This window comes from Aplysia californica, unplaced genomic scaffold (assembly GCF_000002075.1).
Source record: "Aplysia californica isolate F4 #8 unplaced genomic scaffold, AplCal3.0 scaffold00611, whole genome shotgun sequence".
Taxonomy (NCBI): Eukaryota; Metazoa; Mollusca; class Gastropoda; order Aplysiida; family Aplysiidae; genus Aplysia; species Aplysia californica.
This window is the reverse complement of record NW_004797881.1, coordinates 369,205-386,155: the sequence shown is the minus strand read 5'-3', so window position 1 is coordinate 386,155 and position 16,951 is coordinate 369,205. Positions and strand designations below refer to the sequence as shown.

At 39.8% G+C, this 16,951-nt stretch overlaps 1 protein-coding gene across 1 annotated transcript in view; it reads right to left on the bottom strand.

The window, feature by feature from the left end:
* Positions 1–4,192: 4,192 nt before the first annotated feature.
* Positions 4,193–16,951, bottom strand: part of LOC101847838 (spliceosome RNA helicase DDX39B) — a gene marked incomplete in the record, with an annotated part of 19,832 nt that continues 7,073 nt past the window's right edge. Inside the window, 7 exon segments of the mRNA XM_013087624.2 lie at positions 4,193–4,364; positions 6,647–6,794; positions 12,202–12,346; positions 12,834–12,943; positions 13,556–13,687; positions 14,920–15,038; positions 15,553–15,829. Of these exon segments, the coding sequence (XP_012943078.1) occupies positions 4,351–4,364; positions 6,647–6,794; positions 12,202–12,346; positions 12,834–12,943; positions 13,556–13,687; positions 14,920–15,038; positions 15,553–15,829 (945 nt within the window).

Here is a 16,951-nt window from a genome sequence, read left to right as displayed (position 1 = left end):
CGGAAGAAAAAGACTGACACGTTTGTATCTGCGACGTTCAACGCCCGGACCGCTAGTGCCCCCCCCCTCCACGACACGCACACACAGCCACGGCCACGCGTGTGCAGGCCGCCCATCCGACCCCGACACACGCCAGGGTAGACACGTGCGTGTGCCAACAACGCATGTGTTGGTATGGAAAAGGGCCGCTGATTTGTCGCATGCAATCGGCAGGGTGAATAATGGTTCACAATGCAGATGCAATGGATGGTTTCCGGGAATAGATAAAGTTCGTTCTGGGAGAAAAATGAGCGAAGCTACGTCTGCGGGGGCTGTTCACCCTGGAAGCGACCTCGTTGAATCCGAGCTCGCTGATTTAAGTGCTCGTTGAATCCAGGTTATTTTTATTGATTTTAAAGAAGAAAAAAAAAACGGGGAATCTATCTCATCTCGTTGAATCCGAGCTCGTTGAGTCTGAGTTCCACTCTAGAATGTTTCACAGAAGGATAGATGATTAAATATCATCTTTTCAATGACATATCCAGTGGAGTCAGCTTAAAACTTAATAAATAAAACAGCTGTAATTTATTGTTAGTTGTAAAAAAAAATATCTCTCCACTTCTTCCCCTCTATTTTGAGTAACCTTTCAACTGAAAACCTGACTGAACCTATGAAAATCCAATTTTCTCGCAGATTTAGGTTTTAGTGGACTCCACGGTATTGCCTTTGGGTTGTAAATTTATAGAAAGCCTTTAGAGTGTCAAAAGTTTTCAGTTTGGTTTTTTCCCATGAAATAAGTTAAATACCGGTTCTAAAAAAACAGGCACCAATAGAATTTTTTAACAGAAAGAGCAATTCATTTACTATGGGAATTAGATCTTCAGCTTGGGGTTATTTAACATCGACCCTTTTGTGAAACTCCGGAATGACCCTAACACAAAGAGCAGTCGTCACACTTTAGTCTAGAGCTGGATCCCTTAGCGCAGTGGCCCGTGCAATGTTGGCCAAGGGAGGGCTCTGAACTTTTGTGGAAATTACGTCAAATATTTGCATTTTTGAGGCAATAAAATCATGAAATGCGATCATCTGTCTTGAAAAAAAACTATGCCCAATATATAATATATTGTTGAGACAAATCATCTACTCTCGCGAATGTGATTACATCTGCGTTGTAAATCTTGATCTTCTTCTTTGTTTCCCTGCTAGATTTCAAGGATAATCGACTGCTGGTTCTTCAACCTGCAGTTCAACTGATTTTTACACACATATGTGACATTGTGAGTTTTTCCTACTTAGTAGAGCTCCTTGTCTTCAGGTAGCCACATTCCAATTTTCTGTTTTTTTTACTGACTAGAGTATCTTCAGTTTTGGTAGGACTAGGAATTAATTTTGAATCTTGTCTTGATGGCAGCTGAGGCCTACTCTCATAATATAAGATTTCAGGACCACCAAAACACCAAGGGATCTTTAACTTTAACATGCGCATTTTGCACAGGGGGCCTCCAAGATTTTTTGACCTTGTTCAAAAAGTGAACTACAAGAAGGCAAGGTGTTTGATATTGCCTACCCCAAGATCAAGGGTATGGCTGAAAGGAGTCAAGAGCAGTACATCAGGATCTTGTAGGAAGAGTCAGGAGGGAAGGAGAGGAGCCCAGAGGCCAGGGTTGGGGAGGAAGAACGTGGAGATGAAAGATGACAGAATGTCTTGGGAACAGTAAAGGAGTGAAGAAAGATTTTTGTTGCCGTCAGGTTTCGAATCCCGGACCTACTGAATGAGAGGCGAACACCGTACCTCTTCCTCTAGATCACGAGATTCATCATTGTCTTACTCACCCTGGATCAGGGTATAGGCAACAAACACTATCCACCTGTCCCTATCCTGGTCTAGCCTCTTGATGTTATCCCTCTGGGATCATCATCATCCAGTGCCAGATCTGTGACAGATATCTGCGATCATGGTTTTCCATTCATTCCTTTGCTCGGATGCTCTCAAAAAAAGCTACATTTCCCTGATCTTTCCCTGTTACCCATTTAATTTGCTTAGGTTCCTTAATAAAAGTATGTTGTTCTGGGCCTACCCCTGCCTCGCTTGCCCTCAGTTTTGCCAGTGAGAGCTAGATGTTCAAGACCCTTATAATGTCTATCCAGGTGTCCCAAAAACTGCATTTGTAGTTTCCTGATTGAGTGTCCCTCGTGGGCTTCATCAAGCACTACCTCATTTGAATTCTTTTCCACGATACTCTTAGCAGTCTCCTAAGAAACCACATTTCTGTTGCTTTTATTTTACTTTCAGTCTCTAGTGATTGTCCAGCATTCTCAGCCATATAGAAGGGTTGACCAAACATAGCATTTCAGGACTTTCATATATATTATTATATATTCATCTAGGATAAAGTACAGTATTAATATTATCTTATCTCATCTTACTTTTCTGTACAGTATGCCTACATCAATTTCTGCGACTCTTCCAGGACCACGAGCGCCCCATGTTAAGTTGGTACAATGTTTTGCCCCAAACAAGAACACACCAGGGAGTAGTGTGACCTCATCAATGCGTTTTTTTCCAGAGCATGGCACCAGCATTTGAGCTCCACTATCTACCTACAAATTGCACGCTGGGTGGGTAAGGCCTACAACTACAAAATTGCATCGAAAGGGGTCACATACTACATACTCATGGGTGCTTTCCTTTTCCTGACCAATGTCTACATCCAAATGTTTACTAATTTTAGTTTTAGTAGAGGTTTTACTGCGCTCGCAACTGCATAAGGTCATAGAGCGCCAAGCCGTGGATGTCAACAGAGAAGTCCTTACAAGGAAGATGTAAAGGGGTCAACCTAAAGCTTGAGACCCATGATTGGATAATAATATAATGAAAATAACATGCCTCATGTCACTGTGATTGGTCATTAAAATAAAATTAATCCTCGTAGTATCGTGAGGTAGCGGGTTCAGAGTGGGTTTTTTTTTTTTTGTAAGTGTTTTACGGCACTTGCAACACAATAAGGTCATATAAGTGCCGAAGGTTAGAGGTGTTACAAGAGAGTAATAAACAAAGAAGAGGGGAGAAAAAGACAATAGATGTTTGATAGGAAAGAAGAAGCAAACCACACCAGAGCACTCGCCAACCACCCACTTCAGAGGTTCAAGCCTGACGTTGTCTTTGGGAAAGGCACTTTACACGAATTTTCCCAACTTCACCCAGGTGAAAACCGGTACCCAGCAACAGACAGTGAAAGATCTTGTCAGTTTGTTCATTGTTAGTGTTTGAGCGCTTAATCAGCTGCCTGCACTGAATGCTTCCCGGGAAGCTGAGAATGTTTCTGAGTGTTCTATGGTCTGCTGGTCCCAACAATCACAGGCATATTTAAAGCCCGTCTCCTAAAATGATCTATAGACTAAATCACATGTCAATGGAGGTACAAAAACACCTTTACCAAAACAAAAAAAAACAATTCTATTCTTTGTTGCACACAGCCATCCCTTCTGCAATCATTATAATGCAATCCATATCACCCAAACTGATGCATTGCAAGTCAGCACATCGTCATGCTCATAAGATTAAATGCCATTGTCATCATTCGCCATTTTGAGAAAAAAAAGTTTCTTTTGAACAATTGACTATTGGAAACGCTTAAATTTTAGTACACCCATTTTATATTTTTGGATTATTCTTTTGTCGAAGTGAACTATAATAATAACTTTGCTCATCATTTCAGAACCAAAAACTCAAAAAATGACTTGGGCAATTATCTTATGAGCGTAACAATATATAGCTATGTAAGCTACCATGAAGGTGTATTCTCTTCCATCAACACTATAAAATCTAATGAAATGGCTGCCTGTCAGGAATGAAGAAAACATTGCAGTTGCTTCCAAGTAAAATTTGGTCCGATCTCAAAGAAACGGGTATATTTTTTTCCAATAGTTCTATACGTGAACGTTTATCCAAAGCCTCCACAAATAAAAGTAAAATATTACCAAGTGTCTGCTTGCGTCTTCACAGATGTTGGGAACTCTTTTATACAGAAGAAGCTATCAATACGAGTGTGACTACAGGTTACCTCCTGCATACGCAATGCAAGGCAACATTCATGGTTCATCCAATACCTTTTCATGTTATACTCTATTTTGATTTGCTAAGCTAACAGCAATCCATAATAAAGACAATTTTTCAAAAACTGATTTCTTGAAGTAAAAAAGAAACAAGGCATTAACATATTAAATGAGCATTTATTTACAAGAATAGAAACGACATATTCATCAGAAAAATGAAGCTGTGACAATGTTATACTTAAAAAACATCAATGTGCAAACAACATCCATAATGACAAGAATCATTGATCCCAGGAAAGCAGGCCAGTGTCCATTTTAGCGACCCTCAACTGAAACAAAAACAAAAACAATCAATATTGTGTCCAAAAAACATTACAATTTAAAAATAGAGCATTACACGTGTAACAACTTTACCTCGGTACTTTTAGTAAAGTTTAACGGCGCTCGCAACTGCCTATGGTCATATGAGCGCCAAGGGGTGGATGTCAACAGAGAAGTCATTACAGGGAATTGGGCTTACTCTGCTCACCTTCTAGCCTCAACAGCACAAAGTCTGCTTCGACTATCAAGGCACCCCGGAAATAGCAGTTCACAAGAGAGTGACAAGCATACAAAAGTGGAGGGGAAATTGATAGTACGGATGAGGAAAGAAAAAGCAGCAGTCCCCTCTACTCGGTAGTTAAAAATTGTGAAATAAGGTATGTCCTGGATCAACAACCAAGAAGCACAACACGAGTTTGCCTTCCAACGATGCCAAATCACCAAGTGTGTTTAATGTGGCACATAATTCGACCGATGATAGACACTTCAGTCATCACCGGAGATACTTTGTGCTGCTTGAAGACAAGCATGACAATAAAATATGCTAACAAAAAGCCGGAACAGCACACTTTACCATCACTCTGAGAAAAAAGTTGGGATCAAGGAACAAAACCAGTCTTAGAATCCATTGTTAAGGATTCAACAACAGGACTCCCAATCTTTAAAACTAACTAAAATAAACAAAATAACTTGTAAACAACATGTATTGAGCAAGCTCACACTCAGCAAAGTCCTTTCACAAGCCACCTACTTGTTTGAGTAAAGAGAAGCACATTGATAGTCATTTAGTAATGAGAAATAGTAAGACAGACAGAAACAGAGGGAAGGTAAAGAAGTAGGATCGACCCTCTATCACCCAAAAGGCTATCGGCATTTCAAATAATAAGGGAAACAATATGAACATGCGGTAACGTCACAAACACATTGGAACAAGTGGAGGGACCAACCACAAGTGGAGGAAGAATCAGAGAAGAGAGGAACACTGACCTTAAAAAAATCAATTTTTACTGATAATTGTCACAATGGTACAAACAACCCCATATAAAAGTTGTAAAAATACATGTCCTGGATCAACAACCAAGAAGCACAACGCATGAGTTTGCCTTCCAACGATGCCAAATCACCAGGTGTGTTTAATGTGGCACATAATTCGACCGATGATAGACACTTCAGTCATCACCGGAGATACTTTGTGCTGCTTGAAGACAAGCATGACAATAAAATATGCCAACAAAAGCCGGAACAGTACACTTTATCATCACTCTGAGAAAAAGTTGGGAGCAAGGAACAAAACAAGTGTAGTATCCATTGTCAATCTCAAAACAACTAACAATTGATGCGTCAACCTTAGAACTCATTTGTGTCTTTCAGCATATAAAAAATACTAGCATACAGTGAAACTAGGATTCAACAACTGGACTCCCAATCTAAAATTAATTCAAATTTACATAATAACTTGTACATAAACATGTAATGAGCCAACTCAGACTCATATAGTCATTTAATAATGAGAAATAATAAGATGGAAACAACAGAGGGAAGGTAAAGAAGTATGATCAACTAGTGTCACCCTCCACCACCCACAAGGCTATAGGCATTTCAAATAAAGGGAAATATGAACATGACCAAACTTCCCAAACACATTGGAACAAGTGGAGTAAGAATCAGAGAAGAGATGAACACTGACCTTTGCAAAATCCATTTTTACTGATAATTGTCACTGGTACACACCCCCCCCCCCCCCCCTCCCCCCATAAAAGTTGTCAATGTACAAATGTCCTGGATCAAAAACCAAGAAGAACAATACACAAGCTTGCCTTCCAACGATGCCAATCACCAAGTGTTTTAATGTAGCACACAATTTGACCAATGATAGACACACCAGTCACCACTGGAGATACTTTGTGCTACACATCATGAAAAATAAAAAGGACCAAGATTGCCCCACCACGGAGGTTTACTAGGAGTTCACTAATCCACGATGAAAATAAGACTTTCCCCTCGAACAAAGGATAAGTGCAAACTTGGGGGCTACGAAGTAAGCAGTAAAAAAATCAATTGGAACTCAAGTCATGACAAGTCAAAATCAAAGCTACAATCAAAGACAGTTACCGTTTGGATACGGAAAGCCGTGACTGAGGTATCAATATAATACCATGATGTTACTGGTGCAATTTGAGAAGACCTATCAAGGAAGCAACTTAGACCAAAAGCAGCCTTCAACACTACCCTGCTCTTGGAAACCATGCTTTCCAGTTTGCCATAGCCAGTACAATCCACAAAAACTTACTGTAAGAGGAAATGTCAATTTCATCAGGGAGCTCTGTGATGTTCACTTCAAAACGTTCTTGAACCTCGTTGAGGATCTTGGCATCCTTTTCATCCGAGACGAAGGTGATGGCCAGACCTTTGGTACCAAAACGTCCAGCCCGAGCCACCTGGAGAAACAAATTCAAGTAAACTGTCAAAAAGGTACAGCTCAAGAAGTGAGACCAGGCGAGTGAACAAATCCATAAATAAGCATCAACTCTATGGGAAGAGTATAAGTACCCTTTAGTGTAAATTTCAAAAATAGAGGCCACTCTACGAAGAATAAATGTCATGTGATGTACCCTCAGATGTTAAATTGCCGCGGTTGTTGGTTTCATACATTATCAAATGGTAATTCCATTTTTCATCACTGGGCACAGTAAGACATTTGTCACAAACAACATAAATACCACATGTAACTACTAAAACCCCTCCCATGATTCACTCCCATAAAGTGGGATCCTAAAAGAATACAAATCACAGGCCAGTAACATTTTGTTTGAAAAGGAATATGCAGTACAACTCTCATCAGAGTCAACTCTCCCCTTTCTACACCGCATATGAAACCAAGGAAGCCTGCTTGTTGTCCACATTCTGAACACCTATGATCAGTGCTTCCACTAGCTGAAGCTGAAAAGTAAGGAAAATTCTGCAGGGGGTCTGGGGGCCCCTGCGGCCCCCAGCAGGGTCCAGGGACAGCGTCCCGGTGGGGGTACAGGGGGCGAAGCTCCCGAAGAAATTGAAATTTACTGCTTTTAGAGGGTAGAAAATGGCATTTACGAGCCTGTTTGAAGATATTGCCTACAGTCCATATTTATTTTTTCACCAACATTTTGTCTTGTTCAACTTCATTGCCAGCATATCTTTCCAATGCTGGAAATGTTTAAAAGCAGGTTCCCCTTTCATTGCTACTACAATTCAATTAATTTGTAGTCGCACCATTGACAGCATGCAAACCTGGGAATAATGAATAATATGTACCTTCAAAATACGGTTGCGCAGCGTATACCCACATTTTTTCTAAATTTTCATGTCTGAAAGTCGCCTGTCACAACCTCAGAACACCACTTCGAATTATTCTTGATTTTATACGTGGTGCTCACTATGGACAGGATCGGCCGATCGGGCCGATCGTCCGACTCGATCGCCTCAAAAACAAACGTGTTTGTTTTCAGTTTCAAAGCAAACACGTTTGTTCGACCGAGTCGGGCGATCAGCGCAGTCGGCCGATCCCATCCGTAGTGGGCACGACCGTATCAGCATATATTTCTTTCATCGCGGCCCTTATATTGCGTTCACGTGCCGTAGAATCTTCGCATTGATAATTTCTCTAGATCTAAATAAAATTTGCGAAAAAAGTTTCTTTCCGACAGTAATTATCTGTCTAAGATCAAAATCAGTCTTGATCAACGCGCAGATTTTCCAGCCGCGGCAACAATCCGAAGATAGACAGAAGGAACGAGTGAATGACAGAAAGGAGGAAGTTGGCACAAAAGGTTCGCCAGATTTTGATCCATCTGCAGGTAAAAAATGTATTGCCGACCAACACGCAATGAATGCATGGGACTGGGACATAGCGGTATCATGTCCGATTGCAGGAAATGCGCAATTTGGCAGGTTTCTATAACGTTAACTTGTTGCCGAGAGAATTACCGTAAATATCCGTAACTTATACAAGACGATACGAAGGCGAGTACGGAATTTCGGCAGTCCTGCACTGTCGCATTTTTTTTTTACGGAGGGAGTAGATAATGATGGAGGGACAAGTACGGAACTGGCAGAAAGTACGGATTTCCGTAAAAATACGGAAGAGTGGAAGCACTATGATATCTCTAGCTGAGTAAAAAAAACACTGAACGTTACTCATCACTACCTCAGTTGAAAGTTCAGTATCACATCCCAGCGAAAATCATGAATGCTTAACCCACTCAGTACCATAACGGCCGTAGCCGGCTGCGCGCTAGTAACGTTGTTCCTAGGGAAGTGTACACGCTTAGTAACCATCGTATTTAACCCGCATTTCGATAGATAATCATTCTCTCCTTGAGAGCAATAGGGACATAACTCTGGAAATTTTAGTTGGACTAAATTCAATGTAAACAAACTGCAGTTCACACGGGTCGCGCAAGCTAAGATCGAGCGTTCTTCGCAAGCCGCCGGCATCGCGTTCGGACTGATTTAGACGAACTTTTGGATAATTTTAATGAAAATATCAGTGCTGGGGGGAGAAAACCCACAGAAAGGTAGCAATTGAAGTGAAAGTGACATTGCTGGTGATCTAATTGTGCCTTTGGGGGGTGATTCGGAAAATGAGAACGAGGTCAATGAGGAACACATGACTAGATCTAGATATAGAACTACAACTCGGCTGATTTTATCTTCAATTATGAAATAGTCTACACACACAATAAACAAGTAATTTTTAAATTAAAATTTATTCATTTGTGAAGAAGTTTCAAGATTTTTTTGATCAATGGATTGGTTATTTTATAATGATTTTTTCAAAATACCCACTACATTACAAACATGGATTTATTCCCCTTTGCGTGGTCCTGAGCCATCTTCCTACTGGAAATCCAATGGTACTGAGTGGGTTAAACAGCTTAAAATTATAAAACAAAACAAAATTATTTTAAAAAAACAAACCTGAACAGTATTGAATATTAGCAGACCGAAATATGAAACCGCAAGACTTTTTTTGTACATGCAACAGCCAGTGGGATTATATATTGTAGTATATACCCTCAGAAATAAAAATTGCCGCGGTTGTTGGTTTCATAATATTTTCAAACGGTAATTCCATTTTTCATCACAGGGCATTACAGAATGTTTCAGGGGGCTCTCGTGGCCTAGAGGTTAAGGTGTTGGCCTCTCATTCAAAGGTCCCGGGTTCGAATCCGGGTAGCGACCGAAAAACCGAAAAAATTTCTTCTCTAAAATTGTCTCCTTTCACCTCCTTTTCTGCTCTCTAGCAATGTTCTGTTGTCTGCTTTCATTTCCACTTTCTGCCCCCACCCCTTCACCCCCTAACCTCCTTTGCCCCTTCCTCTGGGCTCCTGACTCTTTCTGCAGCCTTTCTACTGCTACTCCTTGGCTCCTCCTTACTGCTGTCTTTCTGCCACACACCTGATCTGGTAGGAAAGATCTACACCTAGCCTTCTCGGACAAGGACGAAAAATCTCGGAGGGCCCGTAAGTTGCGCACGTTAAAGATCCCTTGGTGGTCTAAAATCGATAAGAGTAGGCTTCGGCCGCCACCCGGGCAAAATTCAAAATTTCCTACCAACTGAAAATATTAGGTGTGTCCCGCGCGCTCATATGACCTATGCAGTTGCGAGCGCCGTAAAACACTTTACAAAAACAAAAAAAACAATGTTTCATGAGACATTTAACCAAGGAAATAGTGTCACTTCTAGGTAGTGATGAAAGATTGTGAATTACAAAATTGATAACTTTTGTGAAAGCACAATTCAAGGACTTTTTATCTATTCAATTTCCTACATTTGAAACAAGACAAGAAAGGACTATATATATTACTAAACATTAACTTCCACAATGTTGAGAAAGATTTCTCAATATCAGGCTAGTTCAGAATGTAGGGCAAAAAAATGAACCTTAAAACGTGTTTGCCACAAAATCCATACAAAAACGTACCAAATCTAATTCAATACAGAGAAACCATAACATAAGGTACAACTGCATTTGAGGAGGTCTGGGATGCAAAAAGTAGGCTACCCAAGTGATTTTGAAAAGTTCAGACTAAGAAGCCGTATACCCTCAGAAGTAAAAATTGCCGCGGTTGTTAGTTTCATGATATTTTCAAATGGTAATTCCATTTTTCATCATTGGGCATTACTGGACACTTTTCATAAGACATTTTACACAGCACCTTCCGCAACTTTAGTTGCCCGACCTAAGCATGTACTCACTTTCCGAGAAGCGGCCTGTTACACTAAAAATAATTACACAACGAATGGACACACTGAACTGAAGTAAATACCAAAGCAAGTCACTCGATATGATAGCTGAATAGTTGATGAACCTATATGAATTTTTAAAGAGTTAATATAAGTGTCACTTCTGAAGAGGCAGTGATGTAAGATTGTCAATTACGAAACTTCTGTGAACACTCATCTGCACATTATACAACCTAAAATAATTCAGCAAGCAGCTTTAAATCTATTTAATTTCATACACTTGAAACAAAACAAGAAAAGATTTTTTGACTATATAATAACTTAAACAAAGTTGAGAAAAATTTCTCAACATCAGGCTAGTTTAGAATGAAGGGCAAAAACATACAAACATGTAACTTGTCTGCCATGAAACCCATGCAAAAACGTACCAAATCTAATTCAAAACAGTGACACCATTACAAAAGTTACAACCGCATTAGAGAAGGAAAAAAACTTGGGACGCAAAAAAGTACCAAATTAATTAACTATTTCGAAAATTTCAGACTAAGATGCAGTAAACCCTCAGAAGTAAAAATTGCCGCGGTTGTTGGTTTCATGATATTTTCAAATGGTAATTCCATTTTTCATCACTGGGCATTGCACCATGTTTTTTCCACAAGATATCTATACCAACCAGAAAGATACTATTGGTTTCACCTCCAGCCTGTCTAACATCTGATAACAACAATAATTTGGAAATGATAAAATTCTAAGAAACTTATCTTGCACTAGATCAAACATTACTTCAGCATTTTTCACCTGTATCATTCCCAACATCTCCATGAGTCAACTTCCAGAATTTCGGGTTATAGGTTACCTCTTCTAGTGTCTTAAAAATATGTTTGATTGTGACATGAGCTTTGTATGTGTTCTTTGATCCGTCTAGGATTCAACAGCATTACATCATGTTTACTCAAATTCACACACACACCATTTCTGGGTCAATTTCAACTACTCAGAAACTTGAAAGAAGAACGATTCTACTTTCACTTTACCGCCTCATTTTATCAGAGGATCAGGCCAAACGGTAAAACATGCAGTTAAAGCAGTGTTGGGCGTGCATTCAGCAACTATAGCGAGTAAACAGTCCCTATCAAGATAAATCAGGCGATTCTGTATACAAGGCAAGACCTAAGTGAAAACATCTGTGTTACAAGCACAACACAATGAATGTGAAGTAAAAACAAGATGATGCAAGTGCAAAAGGGGACCACTTAGAGCCAGAAGTACAAACTGCTGGGCTATTTTGTAAAGGGAGACTATCACTGCTCAAAATATCACATCCTGTAGCATACCCTCAGAAGTAAATATTGCCGCGGTTGTTGGTTTCATGACATTTTCAAATGGTAATTCCATTTTTCATCACTGGGTAATGCAGGACAATGGAGATTAATTCATAATTTTTATCAACTATAACAAGAACAAACATAAGACAAAAATGTGACCCCTGCAGCTTATATCATCTTGCTTTCATTTTCACAATAGACAAATAATTGTCAACTGTGCTCCTCGAGATCTGAAAACCCACTGACTTCCAGATTTGAACCAACATTGCACACCACTAACACTTTTCCACTTACTCTGTGCAGATATGTGTCAGAGTTCTCTGGCATGTCATAGTTGAAAACAATGTTGACCCTCTCAATGTCCATGCCTCTGCCAAACAGATCTGTAGCAACCAAGATTCTTTTTTGAAAGTCCTTGAAAGACTGATACCTTGACAATCTGTGAAAGACAAAGGTGAATATGTGAAAGCAAAGACTTAAAGCAATAAAATTCACTACATACCCTTGCATGAAATGAAGTCAGCACTACAATTGTTTGATGATCAGTAAACAGCCCAATTCAAACTCAATACTAACACTTAACAAAAATAAGAGGAACACCATTTAGACATTAAACATTACACTTTCCAAACAAGTAAAGCAAATCTCTGATTAAAACATGGGAACCTAACAGCCAAGTAAAGTCCAAATCCCAAAGATCGCCACCCATGGTTGAGGAGAAAAGTGGTTGTCTTGGACTTCGTTTGCAAAGGTGATTATCTTGGACAGGTAGCAATTACAGCAAGTTTGACCTCATTTTATCCCACCTTTCAAATGCGCACCCCCCTTCCCCCCCTCCCCCCAAAAACAGACCTGGAAGCATGATACTGAGGGAGGATTACAGTGCGCCTCAAAAATTGACATACAAAAATATTTAAAATCCTCACCTTTCCTCTTGTGTCATAGCTCTGTGAATAGCAATAGCTGGGAAATTTTGTTCTTGTAGAAGCTGAGCAAGTGCCATGCATCTTTGAATGCTTTTGACAAAAATGATGACCTGATGAGACAGTAGAAATACTACCATTACATAAATGTCAAATAAGTTACAAACAGGAATAAAACAAAAATTTTAAGTCTGCATCAATGACATTGGTAGTGATATCCACCTAACTACCTAATGACCAGAAGCCAAGGCTGGGACTATCAGGGTGGTAAAAAATATTTCAATGCATTACTGTTTTTTGATTGATGAAATTGACTCCCCTCAGACTAATTTTTTTCACCATACGAGATCCACCACCGACAGAAAAACACTTGGCAATTCCCCACCCAACTTACATGTGTGCATACACTTTTATGATTGCTGGCAATGTGCAGATATACGTCCTTTAGCAGCAACCACCCCGTCACAACACCACTCTTGAACAGTGCTTCAGATCACACAACTCACAACTAAAAATGAGACATTAACCACCCCCAATTGTCAATTTTAGTATAAAGAAAAATTTAAATTTCAAATCGATTTAAGGCGTAGACCCCCCGAGTACTCAAAAGAAAATATGGTAACCCCACTTACCAAAAACTATACTTGCAAAACGTAGAATTGCACAGATATATGCATTTTTTCCAAAATTGCCAAACCAAGACAAACACAACAAAATAACTGTACCTGGTTGAACTCGAGCACATCCAGCAACTCGAACAGCTTTCGGTTTTTCTCATTGTCCTTCAGTTTCGCATAATGCTGTTGCAGTCCATGCAGTGTCAGTTTGGAGTCATCATCGACATACACTTCCATAGGCTGAAAATACATGCTCATGGTAAAGAAACACACTAGCTAACCATACGGACAATAAACAGTTGTTATGATTAAGAAAGGGAAATAAAAATCATCAAGTTGCAATTCCGTTTACCAGACTTTGAGATCATACACAAGACAGAGGGAAAATTGTAAATTCGACAATATATTTATAGACCATTTTCTGCTACTCTACAACAAATGGGACAACAGACAACACAACTAATCAGACCCCCCACCTCCACTTATCTCAATATATGGTAGCAGTATCACAACTCAAAATGAATTTCTTATCATTTAACAATTAGCTCTACACACAAGTGCCTGGTGCTTTCTCCCTCCACCCACAAGATCACAACACAAACAGCAACAGCACAGTGGACAATTAAAGAACCATCTCTCAACCATTCCAGATGAGGTTCCGAGGCTGCCCACTCGCGCAGAGCTTATGACATCAGTACCGAGGATCCCCAAGACCACGCCGGAGGCTACCCAGCCACTGGGACGCTGAAGCTCTTCTCGACTTCTTGCCATGGACGCCGAGGCGTACCAAGCTTTGGGTTGTGTGTTGGATGTTGCTTTTGTGCGATTACAAATTCTGTGCATTCTTGTACCCTTGTAATTTGTGTGCTGTATACATGCTTCGGATCTGTTGGCCAACACGATCTGATCTATTGACATTTCAAAATCAACTTTTTCATTCTTTAGTTCTGGTGTCTATCTGCTGTGGTGGGTGGGACAGGCAAATTGCTATTCTATAAGCCCAGTTCACCGCCCGCGTTCAGCGCAGACGGTCTCTGAGGCTTCTCCTGGTGTCGACCAGTCCCTAACGCTAATGGTAGTGGACGTTGATTTTGTGCTCCAAGTATATTTCTAGACTGCCATGGTTTGACTTGGAGTGTTTGTTGTTTCTCAAGCACTTGAAAGAGAACTACTGGTCTTCATTATTTTGGAAGTATCTGATCAATTCAGAATACACCATGTCTTCTCTATGAAATTTTGTTACTAGGCATGTTTTAATGGCTTTTACATTGCAGGATTAAGTACTAAGATCTGATCTAGTGATGGAACTGCAGTGTTTTAGCACTACCATAACTGTGTGTGCGCGCTGTGATGTTGTGAAGAGGAATAATTTGACAAAATTGCCGTTGAAGAGTAGGACATCATCAGCCGGGAGGTGCTGAGATCGGCCAGGGACATGGAGCAGGAGAAGGTTGTTGATGGGAGGAAATTACATCTTGCATGAACTTTTTGCAGACTGGGCGGATTTCTTTGCTCAGGGTGGCACTGAACATCATGACTTGCTTCTCATGGGGCGTCATCCGGAAAATTTCTTGCACATCTCTTCGCATATCTATGAAAAAAGATAAGCAAAAACCATAAACATTAAAACATCACATTAAATTAATGAAGACATCAATGGAAAAAAAAAACAACCTCTCAGACAAATGCCTCGAGTGTCATCAACATATCCAATGATCTCTAGTGGGTGGACAAAAACTGACCAAACACCTTTGACCAAAGGAAGCAGACTCGTCATCTGTGTCATCATGGAGAAGGAAAAAACTAATAGTAATGAGTTTAAAAAGGACCTGAAATGGAACACTTCCAACGATGTACACACTGAACAATGAAGAGATTAAAAAGCTCACTTAAAACATTACGTAAGGCGATGCAAAAGATGGTGTAGCATTTTACATACAGTACTCAAGGAAATACAAAAGCAAAAAAGCAACAATGAAACGGCAATCATCTCATTGCTTTGATAATACTGAAAATAATCTATTTCTTATCCCTGAACTCTCAATTTTGACACATGCCACCCCATTCTGTAATTCATCTAAAAGAAAAAAGCTTTGATGACTTACCAAGCGCAGACAGCATTTTGTCACATTCATCCAGGATGAAATGTTTCACATTCTTCAGCGCCAGAGCTTTAGACCTTGCAAGAGCAAGAATTCTGCCTGGGGTGCCAACTACAATGTGGGGACAGTTTTTGCTCAGCACTTCTTCGTCTTTCTTGATATTCATGCCACCAAAGAAAACAGCAATTTTCACATTGTTGTTGTACTTGCTGAAACGTTCATACTCTTTGCTGATCTGAAAAGCCAGCTCTCTTGTGTGAGCAAGAACCATCACAGACACCTGGAAGAAAAATTTTTTTACCATCAAAGGAAGTTTTTCAAAATGTAAGCATTTCAAATTTCAAAGTTAGTTTTTTTTTCAGTTTCAGTACAGATTTTACGGCACTCGCAACTGCATAAGGTCATATGAGCGCCAGAAGATTAGAGGTGTTACAAGAGAGTAACAAAAATAAAAAACGGAGGGGAGATAAGGACGATAAGATTTTTTATACGAAAGAAGAAGCAAACCACACCACAGCACCCGCCAACCACCCACATTTCAAAGTTATGAAACGCATGTACAGAAAGATAAAACAATACAAAGAACACACACTATTGAACAATACTCTCAGACAAATGCCTCGATTGTCATCTCGTTTTCTTTATGTATCTTGGCTATGGCCAAAAACTGACCAATCACCAATAACACAAGAAGCAGACTCGTCATCTGTGTCATCACAGAGATTGTGCGAATTTATAATGCTCCAGAAAAACAATCTTGCTGCAACTCCCACACTACTCAGGATTAACTTTGACGGACAGCATGCTTTGCAAGATATCCACGTCTATTAATGTGCCATTATTTGATAAAAATAACTGACAATAATAATTCAACACAAAAAATGCCCCCCCCCCCAAATTTTGGGCATATTCAATGACGCAGTGTCAAAAAATAACGAAAAGCACATAAATAGTACAATACAATCAAGCCAAGGGACATTACTCTCAGACAAATGCCTCGATTGTCATCTCGTTTTCTTTATGTATCTTGGCTATGGCCAAAAACTGACCAATTACCAATAACACAAGAAGCAGACTCGTCATCTGTGTCATCATAGAGGTCAAATCTGTCTTTTTTAAAAATATATGGAAACACTACGCTATTTGAAATCAACCCATTTTCTTTTTAAATCCATCACTTGTGATTCGGAGACTGCTATCCACATTATCCCCATATGCTAGTATCAGGCATGTAGGGTAGGATTTTATATTTCATGCCTTGAAATCATAAAAAGGATTTGACATTGCACAAAACCAACCACACTCAAACTCAGCCTTTTCAAGAAAACATGTACATGATTAACAATACATCTACAAATACAAACTACTGTCCACTGAAAGTGACAACGGAGCAACCACCCCC